Source organism: Loxodonta africana, chromosome X, assembly GCF_030014295.1.
Source record: "Loxodonta africana isolate mLoxAfr1 chromosome X, mLoxAfr1.hap2, whole genome shotgun sequence".
NCBI lineage: Eukaryota > Metazoa > Chordata > Mammalia > Proboscidea > Elephantidae > Loxodonta > Loxodonta africana.
Window position 1 is genome coordinate 121330025 of NC_087369.1, and position 14292 is coordinate 121344316.

General features: G+C 40.7%; 1 protein-coding gene across 2 annotated transcripts in view; it reads left to right on the plus strand.

Moving 5' to 3' along the window:
* The window catches only part of CENPI (centromere protein I), a 90201-nt gene that overhangs the window by 4862 nt on the left and 71047 nt on the right, over positions 1–14292 (plus strand). For both annotated transcript variants that reach the window (XM_010601387.3, XM_010601390.3), the window contains exons 4-5: positions 1425–1543; positions 1847–1954. In XM_010601387.3, the coding sequence (XP_010599689.1) occupies positions 1425–1543; positions 1847–1954 (227 nt within the window). The remainder of the gene's footprint in view (positions 1–1424; positions 1544–1846; positions 1955–14292) is intronic.

Here is a 14292-nt window from a genome sequence, read left to right on the forward strand (position 1 = left end):
CCATGTTTAACCGATCAATGTCTATCAAGATCAATTCTGTCACTCCCTACTGCCCTTAAAAAATATATAGACTCTATAGGTGTTTTCTATTTTGGAATTTTCCTTTTCTTTTTTGATAGGTGAGAAGTTAGTGGCTGGTGGTATTTATGTCTGCCGGGTCATGAGGTGTTTCAAAATGTGTGCATCATGCACTGGAAACTTGTATATAACAATTTAAGAAATAATCCCTGGCTTTCTAATCTAACTTTGCATTTTTCTGTGAAGCTGGAATTTGCTCAGGTCAAATGTGGCCTCCTTAATTGCTTTTCTCCCTTTTTCTTACTTCTACGATATCCGCCAACAGTACTAGATCTTTATTTGCACCTGTTTGGTAAGTTGAAATGCCTATTTAGAGACAGGTATGCTAGAAATGTGATCGTAATTAGGTACAAAGGGACTTTAGAGTCTTTAGGAGTTAATTAAAAAGTCACTTGGAAGTTAGAGTCAATATGAAATTCCCACTTTGAATTTGGTGCATATGTAAAGTGTTAATTGTGAGACCCTTTTAAACTTTAGAAGGGTTAGGAGATAAGAGAGAGGGAGAAAAAGTAAAACCACAAGAGTAGAAAGCAGAGATTTTTATTCATGTGATTGATTACTAGCCATCACTGCTTCTTTTCTTCTCTACGGAGCGATGGGGTAGAAATTGATGAAATGTACTTTAATTCTTAAAGCTTTAATAAACAGAAGTTGATACTGGGTGTATACAAAGCCATTCTCTGCAATATCACTTTTACTACCAGATGAGAGAACACCATGGAGACCAGAGAGCCAGATGGAAAGATTAGACTAGTATGGAATGATATTATTACTAGCTAAGTCCAAGAATATCTACTCCATTCTAGTACCCTCACCCCCTTTTTTGGTGAAAGAAGACAAAAATATTTATTCGTAAATGTAGCAGCTCATGCAAGGTGTCTATCAGTAGCTTTAAGTAAATCAATCTATTGTGACATTGAAAAATAATAAGAAAAATTTATTTTGAAATTTTCCAGTGACAGCCTCTTATTTGATCTATAGTTCACATATCAAAATTCACCCTTTTGAAGTGTTCATTTCATTGGTTTTTAGTACTATATTCACAAAGTCGTACAACCATCACCACTAGCTAATTGCAGAACGTTTTTATCACCTCAAAAAGAAACTGTGCATCACCCTCCCCTTTTTGTCAAACTATAAGGGCCAAATAAATTGCTTTGTAGTTTGTATCAGAAGTTAAAGGTAATTTTTTTTGTGTTAAACACTTTTTCATAAAGATGATAAAATATATTGAATGTTATTCACTGTTTTTATTGCCTTCAATCAATACAAAGTGAGATTTTTAGGTCCCGGGAACAATCGAGGAACTAAAATGTAGTTTAATTTAGAGCTTGTCTACTTTCCAGGGAATTCCATAAACACTCGGATATTGAAGTGCTTGATTCCAGCAACTGTCATATCAGGAGATTCTGTGGTTAAGGCTGTCTCTTGGCTTTGTGTTGGCAAGTGTTCTGGTAGCACCAAGGTAATCTTTTTAAGTACTTTGATAATAAGTCCTTCAGAGCCACTTAAGGGCTGGGAAGAAAGTGCCACTTATGGAATAATGGCAGTGGTCTTTTGTGCAAGGCCTATAGTTTTGGAACAATATAGCCTGATGGAAGAACTCTAATTCAAACAGAATTTTTTTTTACTGAGAAGTAAAATCTATTATCCTACTTTGTGCTGTAAGCTTCTAAAACTTTAGCGATTTAAATAGCCTTGAGGTGGGAATTAAGCTCTTCTGTGCCAGTTATGTTTCTCTAATGTAAACATTTTTGTCTCTCAATAGGTACTTTTCTTTCGTTGGCTAGTTGCAATGTTTGACTTCGTTAATGAAAAAGACCAAGTTAACTCGCTCTATGGCTTCTTTTTTGCTTCATTGCAAGATGATGCACTGGTAAGTAAAAATTGGACAGCATCGTACATAGATCAAATAGTACATGCTTGTGTATTGCGGCACTATATGTGTTTCAGATGCCACACAATTAAAATGTATTAAGCATACAGAAAATACAAAGAATAACAGTAACAAACACCGTTGCATCCATCTTTCCGATTTAACACATGTAAAATTTTTACCATGTTTGCGTTATATCTTTTTTTAAGGAAGTAAAATGTTACAGATAGAGCTGAATCCAAACTGGAGTCTCTTTGCTGATCTAGAGCAGTGATTTTTTCCCTTTTAAACCACTTCAACAGAGTCCTTTGGGTCACTTACTCTACATATTCTTGATTAACACTGCAAAAACCTCATCAAAATTGATGAGGAGAGGATTGCTTTTCGTGAGATGCCAATGGACTGATTTTGATTAAATAGCATAATTATTCCCATTAAAAATATTAATCACTCGAAGAAATCAATCCACTGTCCACGTGGAACACTTTTAAGGACCATCAGCAGTTCCCAGGTCATGTGAACCACTTATCTGAACTGAGTTCTTCTTGCTTTTGGGAAGGGAATTTATTCATTTCATTTTTAAAAAGTGATGTTACTACGTTCGTTGGATTGTGCTAAGCACTGTAGAGGACTGAAAGTTTAGCACAGAGTTTCTGCGCTCCAGGAATTTATAATCTAAGGTGCGCCTGACCCAAGCCATGGTATTTTCAATCACCTCATATGCATGTGAAAGCTGGACAATGAATAAGGAAGACCGAAGAAGAGTTGACGCCTTTGAATTGTGGTGTTGGCGAAGAATATTGAATATACCACGGACTGCCAAATGAACGAGCAACTCTTTCTTGGAAGAAGTACAGCCAGAATGCTCCTTAGAGGCAAGGATGGTGAGGCTGCATCTTAAATACTTTGGACGTGTTGTCAGGAGGGATGATTCCCTGGAGAAGAACATCATGCTTGGCAGAGTACAGGGTCAGCGGAAAAGAGAAAGACCCTCAACGAGGTGGATTGACACAGTGGCTGCAACAGTGAGCTCAAGCATAACAACGATTGTAAGGATGGCGCAGAACCGGGCAGTGTTTCGTTCTGTTGTGCATAGGGTCGCTATGAGTCGGAACTGACTCGACGACACCTAACAACAACAACAGGGGACAAAGCTAAGGGAATTCTTGCCCTGTGGTGTTTTTTTTCCCCCTTTCAATTTTTCACTCAAGTAGGAGACAAGGGCTTCTGTTGAGCATGAGGAGGGGCAGATAGAATATTATCTTTGAGGAAAGAGTGCAAATTTTGAAATAGCTGCTGAGGGAAATAGGAGCTGATTAGACACAGAAGTTTTGAAGGGCTGTAGAGATAAGAGAGCATGAATTTCTGGTGTTACTAACATGCAAGGGTGTGTGATTTCTCCAGGGTAGGACAGAGGGCTACAGAATGTTTTAGCTGATGGACCGTGGGGTCTAGAATGAAAAGGGAAGAAAGTAAAGACAGAAGAGGTCAGACTGGGAGAAAATGCAGTTGAGGTTTGTAATATCTTGATGACATTCATGAAGTATGTTGGGATTAAAAGCTATAATGTTAGGAAGTTGTAACATTGGAGTTAGCTTAAGATTTCAGGATAGGTTCAAAGTAATGACCATGGGATGATTTGTGTAGTAGACCAAGGCTCATAGTAGTGATTTGATTTCTTTGAGATCTGCTTCTGATGGTTCTCACTCATGATGCTTTATTTCTTTGCGTGTTTTGTGATTTTTGACTGTGAGGTGCTTGTTTTCCTTGGAACTTTATCTCTGAGAATTCTTTGAATCCTAGAAATATAGTCGATCTCCTCCAGAGGCGATTTGTATTTGCCTCTCTCACAAGCGTGGGGGGTACAATTAAGCTGGGACCACTCTAAACTCTCCACTTGAGTTTTTTTAGTCTATACCACTAGTGTAAATTCAAACTGCAGGCTTACATGGGGCTGGCTTGTGGTTATAAATTCTTGGGAGAGGCTTTATTTTCCTTCCACCCAACCCCAAGGTGAAGACAGGCAAGTTTACTTACTGTCCTCTTTAGCATAGTGGGGTTTGCTTTTGCTTCACAACGATACACTTAGGGTTTACCTCTTGGGGCTTCCAGTTTTGTAATAGATCCCCTGCATAATCTCTATTCTTGGGTGGGTCCTAAGCTTCATTTACTGTCTACCCTATCCCTACCTCCTTTTGCAACCATTAAACTGGAAGTTGACGGTCTCTAAGATTTGACAGAAAATCTTGGGGAGAAAGCTCGTTCAACATTCAGTGTTCCTTCTTTCATTTTGTTTTTTGGAGCTTCAAAGTTTTCCTTTCATGCCAGCTCAGAAATGTGCTTAAACAGCTAGATAAAAAAACATAGCTGAATCGGCACCAAAGTAGGCAGGGTCATTCAGAGTATCTAATATACAATAATCCTATAAGTGGTAGTCCAGTCACTGGAATTGAGAAGGTCCTTAAACTGTAAGGCCAAGGTGTTTTGTTGACTTGGACATTGAAGTCCTCTGGGATGATACAGTGATTGGGTTTGAAGAGAACACTGAGTCATGCCAAAGTGCTCAGTGAATTTTGGTAAGTTACTAGGAGATTAGTGGTGAATGGATAGCATATAGGTAGTGAGGTTAGGTGGACTAAGTCTCAAAGGAAGTCCTTTTCTATACAAAGGTGAAAGAGTAGTGACCTTGAGGTGTCAATAGTAAGAATGGCTCATCCCTCCTGCTTGCCCTGTGGTATATAGGAGTGCTTCAATGATAGATAGTATGTGATTGACTCTCCCTTCCTTTTGACATCTCTCTTAACCTCATTGTTTCTGCTCATAAACTGACCAGATTGCGGTACAAGTGAATTCTGTGTTTAAGCATATTTTATAAACAACAGGAAGCAAGAAAGCATGGTTTCCTTTTTCTTGTAGTAGCTCAGTAGACTGAATTCTTCCAGGCAGGGACAAAGCCTTTTATGACCCAAGACCTTGGTGTCTCAGTTTCCTAAGGCTGCTGTAACAAAATACTATAAAGTTGGTGGCTTTAAAGAACAGAAATTTATGGTCTCACAGTTCTGGAGGCTAGAATTCCAAATCAGAGTGTTGGCCATGTTGATTTCTTCTGAGGGCTCACGGAGAGAAACTGTTCATGCCTCTGTCCTAGCTTCTGGTTGCTCCCAGCAATCTTTGGCATTCCTTGGTTTGCAACTACAGCTGCTTCAGTTGTCATATGGCTATTCTTCCTTTGTCTATGTGTCTGTTCTCTTTTATTAGACACTACTCAGATGGGATTAGGACCTATCCTACTTCAGTATGACCTTATGTTAACCTGATAACATCTCAAAGACCTTACTTCCAAACAATGTCACATTCATAGGTACAGGAGTTAGGACTTGAACATATCTTTTGAGGGGACAAAATTCAATCCATAACACTTGGTTCCACAATTCATAGCACATAGAATGTAAACCTCTGGAGGGCAGGACTTTTTGTCTGTTTATTCACTGCTCAATAAATATTTGTTTCATGAATGAATGAATAGGGATTACTCGTAAATGTTTGTGATGAATTGCAATCTACTTGAGTATGTTTTATGAAGCTGACTAGAGTTTCTTGTTCAGCTGGGCAGGAGGGAAGGAGACTTACTTTTTTCCTATCTTTTTAAAAATAGTATTTATTGATGTATAATACACATACAAAAAATTATGTATATATCATAAATGATCATAAGTAATCAGTTTGATTAATTTTCACAAACTGAACACATTCATGTAAATATCGAGATCAAGAAATAAGGAGCCTAACTTTTAAAATCAATACTTCAGAAAAGTCAAGTTCATATAATTTGGTGGGAGCCTGACTTTTTAGTGACTCAGTTGTGGTAGTTAAATACTTACCAGGGAGGCAATTGTAAAGTGTTAAACGCCTATGAGTTTTTCCTTTCTAGATGTGATTACAGGAGAATGTCAGATTTCCTATAATGCTGGAGCCTAGGGCAAGTCATTGTATGACATTCGTTGCATATTGAACTGTTATAGTGTTGCTAATAGTTCATATTCTAGGAGTATGAGGCAATGAGTTTTTTACTGAAAGTTACTGTATTTGGTGTAGAATATGGCTGCTGTGGCCTAGGTGGTACAAGCGGTTTGTGATCAACTGCTAACTGAAAGGTTGGTGATTTGAACCCACTCAGCAGCTCCACAGAAGAAAAGGCCTGGCAATTCGCTTCCGTAAAGATTATAGCCAAGAAAACCCTGTGAAGCAATAATACTTTGTAACACATGGGGTCACTGTTTGTTGGGGGCAACTTGATGGCACTTAACAACAACAGTAAAATGGTAGATTTGGTCATAATATGTATTCTTCCCTTAAAAAAGAAAAAAAAAGATCCTATATTTAAATTTGTGCTTCTTAAAAGTATGTCCAGAGGCGGGGCCAAGATGGCGGACTAGGTGGACACTACCGCGGATCCCTCTTGCAACAAAGACTCAGAAAAACAAGTGAATCGATCACATACATAAAAATCTACGAACCCTGAACAACAAACACAGATTTAGAGACGGAGAACGAACAAATACGGGGAGGCAGCGATTGTTTTCAGAGCCTGGAGCCAGCGTACCAGTCAGGTGACCTTCGGCACCCGATTTGGGGGAGAGCCCGGGGGGCAGACGGCACAAACAAGGGGCCCAGCCCTGGCCTCCGAACTCATTCCGGGAGGGGGCCCAGCTGGTTGGCGCGGGCGGCGTGGCGACGCAGCCGGTGGGAGAAGTCCCCGGGAGACAGTGACGGGTCTTGGAGCGGGGAGAGCGGCGTCCCAGCCGGGGAACCGTCCCGCCGGGATTTTGGCGGGGCGCGGGCACGGCATAAGTGCGGGGAGCAGCTCCACCCCCCTGAACTGACCCCGGGGGGGGCCCAGCAGGTTCGCGCGGGCGGCGTGGCGACACAGTGGCTGGGAGAAGTCCCCGGGAGACAGTGACGGGTCTTGGAGCGGGGAGAGCGGCGTCCCAGCCGGGGAACCGTCCCGCCGGGATTTTGGCGGGGCGCGGGCACGGCATAAGTGCGGGGAGCAGCTCCACCCCCCTGAACTGACCCCGGGGGGGGCCCAGCAGGTTCGCGCGGGCGGCGTGGCGACGCAGTGGCTGGGAGAAGTCCCCGGGAGACAGTGACGGGTCTTGGAGCGGGGAGAGCGGTGTCCCAGCCAGGGAACCGTCCCGCCACAATTTTGACTGGACGCAGGCACGGCATAGGCGCGGAGAGCTGCACCACCCCCATGAATTAGCTCCGGGGGGGGACCCATTCGTTTCGCGCGGGCGGCGTGGCGACGTGGCCGGTGGGGGAGCTCCCTGGGGGGAAGTGACTGGTCTTGGAGTGGGGAGAGCGGCGTCCCAGCCGGGAGGCGCGGTCGCTGCACAGGCGCGGGGAGCTGCTCCGCTCGCCTGAGCTGACCCGGGGGGGGGGGCGCGGCGGCGCGGCTGGCGGGATGGGGAGTCCCCGGGAGGCAGCCACTGATTTTGGAGTCGGGAGTGCACCGTCCCAGTAGGGGAACCTTGACGTTGGGCATGGGGCTGGCAGCGGAGGATCTAACCATGACTCCAGCGGGCCAGACCCCCCGGGGGCAATCTCCACACAGCCAGCAAACATAGGCGACGCGCCCCACAGAAATCTCAGATATAATAGTCATTCCAAGCAAGACAAGCAACTCTGGCTATATTCTGAGGTGCTACTCTCCTATCTCTCTGATCCCTCTCCCACCCTCCCCAGGTGGCGTCATTAACATCCGAATAGCCTGAGCCAGAGGGAGAACTCTGATAGGGATCTGACTGCATTTTTTTTTTAGCAGATTTTCTGGAAAAACTAGTTTCCCAGTGATGGCTCGGAGACAGCAGTCCATATCAAACCACATAAACAAGCAGACCATGACAGCTTCTCCAACCCCCCAAACAAAAGAATCAAAATCTTTCCCAAATGAAGATACAATTCTGGAATTATCAGATACAGAATATAAAAAACTAATTTACAGAATGCTTCAAGACATCAGAAACGAAATAAGGCAAACTGCAGAAAAAGCCAAGGAACACACCAATAAAACTGTTGAAGAACTCAAAAAGATTATTCAAGAACATAGTGGAAAAATTAATAAGTTGCAAGAATCCATAGAGAGACAGCAGGTAGAAATCCAAAAGATTAACAATAAAATTACAGAATTAGACAACGCAATAGGAAGTCAGAGGAGCAGGCTCGAGCAATTAGAATGCAGACTGGGACATCTGGAGGACCAGGGAATCAACACCAACATAGCTGAAAAAAAATCAGATAAAAGAATTTAAAAAAATGAAGAAACCCTAAGAATCATGTGGGACTCTATCAAGAAAGATAACTTGCGGGTGATTGGAGTCCCAGAACAGGGAGGGGGGACAGAAAACACAGAGCAAATAGTTGAAGAACTCCTGACAGAAAACTTCCCTGACATCATGAAAGACGAAAGGATATCTATCCAAGATGCTCATCGAACCCCATTTAAGATTGATCCAAAAAGAAAAACACCAAGACATATTATCCTCAAACTTGCCAAAACCAAAGATAAAGAGAAAATTTTAAAAGCAGCCAGGGAGAAAAGAAAGGTTTCCTTCAAGGGAGAATCAATAAGAATAAGTTCAGACTACTCAGCAGAAACCATGCAGGCAAGAAGGGAATGGGATGACATATACAGAGCACTGAAGGAGAAAAACTGCCAGCCAAGGATCATATATCCAGCGAAACTCTCTCTGAAATATGAAGGCGAAATTAAGATATTTACAGATAAACACAAGTTTAGAGAATTTGCAAAAACCAAACCAAAGCTACAAGAAATACTAAAGGATATTGTTTGGTCAGAAAACCAATAATATCAGATACCAGCACAATACAAGGTCACAAAACAGAACGTCCTGATATCAACTCAAATAGGGAAATCACAAAAACAAACAAATTAAGATTAATTAAAAAAAAATACACATAACAGGGAATCATGGAAGTCAATAGGTAAAAGATCACAGTAATCAAAAAGAGGGACTAAATACAGGAGGCATTGAACTGCCATATGGAGAGTGATGCAAGGCGATATAGAACGATACAAGTTAGGTTTTTACTTAGAGAAATGGGGTAAATAATAAGGTAACCACAAAAAGGTATAACAACTCCATAACTCAAGATAAAAGCCAAGAAAAACATAACGACTCAACTAACATAAAGTCAAACACTATGAAAACGAGGATCTCACAATTTACTAAGAAAAACGTCTCAGCACAAAAAAGTATGTGGAAAAATGAAATTGCCAACAACACACATGAAAAGGCATCAAAATGACAGCACTAAGCACTTATTTATCTATAATTAAGCTGAATGTAAATGGACTAAATGCACCAATAAAGAGACAGAGAGTCACGGACTGGATAAAGAAACACGATCCATCTATATGCTGCCTACAAGAGACACACCTTAGACTTAGAGACACAAACAAACTAAAACTCAAAGGTGGAAAAAAATATATCAAGCAAACAATAAGCAAAAAAGAAGAGGAGTAGCAATATTAATTTCTGACAAAATAGACTTTAGACTTAAATCCGCCACAACGGATAAAGAAGAACACTATATAATGATAAAAGGGACAATTGACCAGGAAGACATAACCGTATTAAATATTTATGCACCAAATGACAGGGCTGCAAGATACATAAATCAAATTTTAACAGAATTGAAAAGTGAGATAGACACCTCCACAATTGTAGTAGGAGACTTCAACACACCACTTTCGGAGAAGGACAGGACATCCAGTAAGAAGCTCAATAGAGACACGGAAGACCTAATTACAACAATCAACCAACTTGACCTCATTGACTTATACAGAACTCTCCACCCAAATGCTGCAAAGTATACTTTTTTTTCTAGCGCACATGGAACAGTCTCTAGAATAGACCACATATTAGGTCATAAAACAAACCTTTCCAGAGTCCAAAACATCAAAATATTACAAAGCATCTTCTCAGACCACAAGGCAATAAAACTAGAAATCAATAACAGAAAAACTAGGGAAAAGAAATCAAATACTTGGAAACTGAACAATACCCTCCTGAAAAAAGACTGGGTTATAGAAGACATCAAGGAGGGAATAAGGAAATTCATAGAATGCAATGAGAATGAAAATACTTCCTATCAAAACCTCTGGGACACAGCAAAAGCAGTGCTCAGAGGCCAATTTATATCGATAAATGCACACATACAAAAAGAAGAAAGAGCCCAAATCAGAGAACTGTCCCTACAACTTGAACAAATAGAAAGTGAGCAACAAAAGAATCCATCAGGCACCAGAAGAAAACAAATAATAAAAATTAGAGCTGAACTAAATGAATTAGAGAACAGAAAAACAATTGAAAGAATTAACAAAGCCAAAAGCTGGTTCTTCAAAAAAATTAACAAAATTGATAAACCATTGGCTAGACTGACTAAAGAAAAACAGGAAAGGAAACAAATAACCCGAATAAGAAACGAGAAGGACCACATCACAACAGACACAACTGAAATTAGAAGAATCATATCAGATTACTACGAAAAATTGTACTCTAACAAATTTAAAAACCTAGAAGAAATGGGTGAATTCTTGGAAAAACACTAGCTACCTAAACTAACACATTCAGAAGTAGAACAACTAAATAGACCCATAACAAAAAAAGAGATTGAAACGGTAATCAAAAAACTTCCAACAAAAAAAAGCCCTGGCCCGGACGGCTTCACTGCAGAGTTCTACCAAACTTTCAGAGAAGAGTTAACACCACTACTACTGAAGGTACGTCAAAGCATAGAAAATGACGGAATACTACCCAACTCATTCTGTGAAACCACCATCTCCCTGATACCAAAACCAGGTAAAGACATTACAAAAAAAGAAAATTACAGACCTATATCCCTCATGAACATGGATGCAAAAATCCTCAACAAAATTCTAGCCAATAGAATCCAACAACACATCAAAAAAATAATTCACCATGATCAAGTGGGATTTATACCAGGTTTTTATGCAAGGCTGGTTTAATATCAGAAAAACCATTAATGTAATCCATGACATAAATAAAACAAAAGATAAAAACCACATGATCTTATCGATTGATGCAGAAAAGGCATTTGACAAAGTCCAACACCCATTTATGATAAAAACTCTTACCAAAATAGGAATCGAAGGAAAATTCCTCAACATAATAAAGGGCATCTATGCAAAAAAAAAAAAAAATTTTTTTATGCAAAGACAACAGCCAATATCACTCTAAATGGAGAGAACCTGAAAGCATTTCCCTTGAGAACGGGAACCAGACAAGGATGCCCTTTATCACCGCTCTTATTCAACATCGTACTTGAAGTCCTAGCCAGGGCAATTAGGCTAGACAAAGAAATGAAGGGTATCCGGATTGGCAAGGAGGAAGTAAAGTTATCACTGTTTGCAGATAACATGATCTTATACACAGAAAACCCTAAGGAATCCTCCAGAAAACTACTGAAACTAATGGAAGAGTTTGGCAGAGTCTCAGGTTATAAAATAAACATACAAAAATCACTTGGATTCCTCTACATCAACAAAAAGAACACCGAAGAGGAAATAACCAAATCGATACCATTCACAGTAGCCCCCAAGAAGATAAAATACTTAGGAATAAATCTTACCAAGGATGTAAAAGACCTATACAAAGAAAACTACAAAGCTCTACTACAAGAAATTCAAAAGGACATACTTAAGTGGAAAAACATACCTTGCTCATGGATAGGAAGACTTAACATAGTAAAAATGTCTATTCTACCAAAAGCCATCTATACATATAACGTACTTCCGATCCAAATTCCAATGTCATATTTTAAGGGGATAGAGAAACAAATCGCCAATTTCATAGGGAAGGGAAAGAAGCCCCGGATAAGCAAAGCATTACGGAAAAAGAAGAAGAAAGTGGGAGGCCTCACTCTACCTGATTTCAGAAGCTATTATACAGCCACAGTAGTCAAAAGAGCCTGGTACTGGTACAACAACAGGCACATAGACCAATGGAACAGAATTGTGAACCCAGATATAAATCCATCCACGTATGAGCAGCTGATATTTGACAAATGACCAGTGTCAGTCAATTGGGGAAAAGATAGTCTTTTTAACAAATGGTGCTGGCATAAGTGGATATCCATTTGCAAAAGAATGAAACAGGACCCATACCTCACACCATGCACAAAAACTAACTCCAAGTGGATCAAAGACCTAAACATAAAGACTAAAATGATAAAGATCATGGAAGAAAAAATAGGGACAACCCTAGGAACCCTAATACAAGGCATAAACAGAATACAAAACATTGCCAAAAATGATGAAGAGAAACCCGATAACTGGGAGCTCCTAAAAATCAAACACCTATGCTCATCTAAAGACTTCACCAAAAGAGTAAAAAGACCACCTACAGACTGGGAAAGAATTTTCAGCTATGACATCTCCGACCAGCGCCTGATCTCTAAAATGTACATGATTCTGTCAAAACTCAACCACAAAAAGACAAACAACCCAATCAAGAAGTGGGCAAAGGATATGAACACACATTTCACTAAAGAAGATATTCAGGCAGCCAACAGATACATGAGAAAATGCTCTTGATCATTCGCCATTAGAGAAATGCAAATTAAAACTACGATGAGATTCCATCTCACACCAACAAGGCTGGCATTAATCCCAAAAACACAAAATAATAAATGTTGGAGAGGCTGCAGAGAGATTGGAACTCTTATACACTGCTGGTGGGAATGTAAAATGGTACGAGCACTTTGGAAATCCATCTGGCGTTATCTTAAACAGTTAGAAATAGAACTACCATACAACCCAGAAATCCCACTCCTCGGAATATACCCTAGAGATACAAGAGCCTTCACACGAACAGATATATGCACACCCATGTTTATTGCAGCTCTGTTTACAATAGCAAAAAGCTGGAAGCAACGAAGGTGTCCATCAACGGATGAATGGGTAAATAAATTGTGGTATATTCACACAATGGAATAGTACGCATCGATAAAGAACAGTGACGAATCTGTGAAACATTTCATAACATGGAGGAACCTGGAAGGCATTATGCTGAGCGAAATTAGTCAGAGGGAAAAGGACAAATATTGTATAAGACCACTATTATAAGATCTTGAGAAATAGTATAAACTGAGAAGAACACATACTTTTGTGGTTACGAAGAGGGGAGGGAGGGAGGGAGGGAGAGGGTTTTTTATTGAGTAATCAGTAGATAAGAACTGCTTTGGGTGAAGGGAAAGACAACACTCAATACATGGAAGGTCAGCTCAATTGGACTGGACCAAAAGCAAAGAAGTTTCTGGGATAAAATGAATGCTTCAAAGGTCAGCGGAGCAGGGCCGGGGGTCTGGGGAGTATGGTTTGCGGGGGCTTCTAAGTCAATTGGCAAAATAATTCTATTATGAGAACATTCTGCATCCCACTTTGAAATGTGGCGTCGGGGGTCTTTAATGCTAACAAGTGGCCATCTACGATGCATCAATTGGTCTCAACCCACCTGGAGCAAAGGAAAATGAAGAACACCAAGGTCACAGGACAACTAGCAGCCCAAGAGACAGAAAGGGCCACATGAACCAGAGACCTACATCATCCTGAGACCAGAAGAACTAGTTGGTGTCCGGCCACAATCGATGACTGCCCTGACAGGGAGCACAACAGAGAACTCCTGAGGGAACAGGAGATCAGTGGGCTGCAGACCCCAAATTCTCATAAAAAGACCATACTTAATGGTCTGACTGGGACTAGAGGAATCCCGGCGGCCATGCTCCCCAAACCTTCTGTTGGCCCAGGACAGGAACCATCCCCGAAGACAACTCATCAGACATGAAAGGGACTGGTCAGCGGGTGGGAGAGAGATGCTGAGGAAGAGTGAGCTAATTATATCAGGTGGACACTTGAGAGTGTGTTGGCAACTCTTGTCTGGAGGGGGGATGGGAGGATAGAGAGAAGGGGAAGCTGGCAAAACTGTCACGAAAGGAGAGACTGTAAGGGCTGACTCAATAGGGGGAGAGCAAGTGGGAGTACGGAGTAAGATGTATGTAAACTTATATGTGACAGACTGATTGGATTTGTAAACGTTCACTTGAAGCTTAATAAAAGTTAATAAAAAAAAAAAAGTATGTCCAGAGTCTGCCTGAACCCATTTCTAAGTACAGCAGAGGAAATGTAGAATACTATAGACTTTAAAAACTTAGTCATGACTAAACAAAACAGTCTTTGATTTCTCTAGTCCCATTAAATAATTTGCTTTTTAAATTTCGTGTCATCTAGTTCAGGT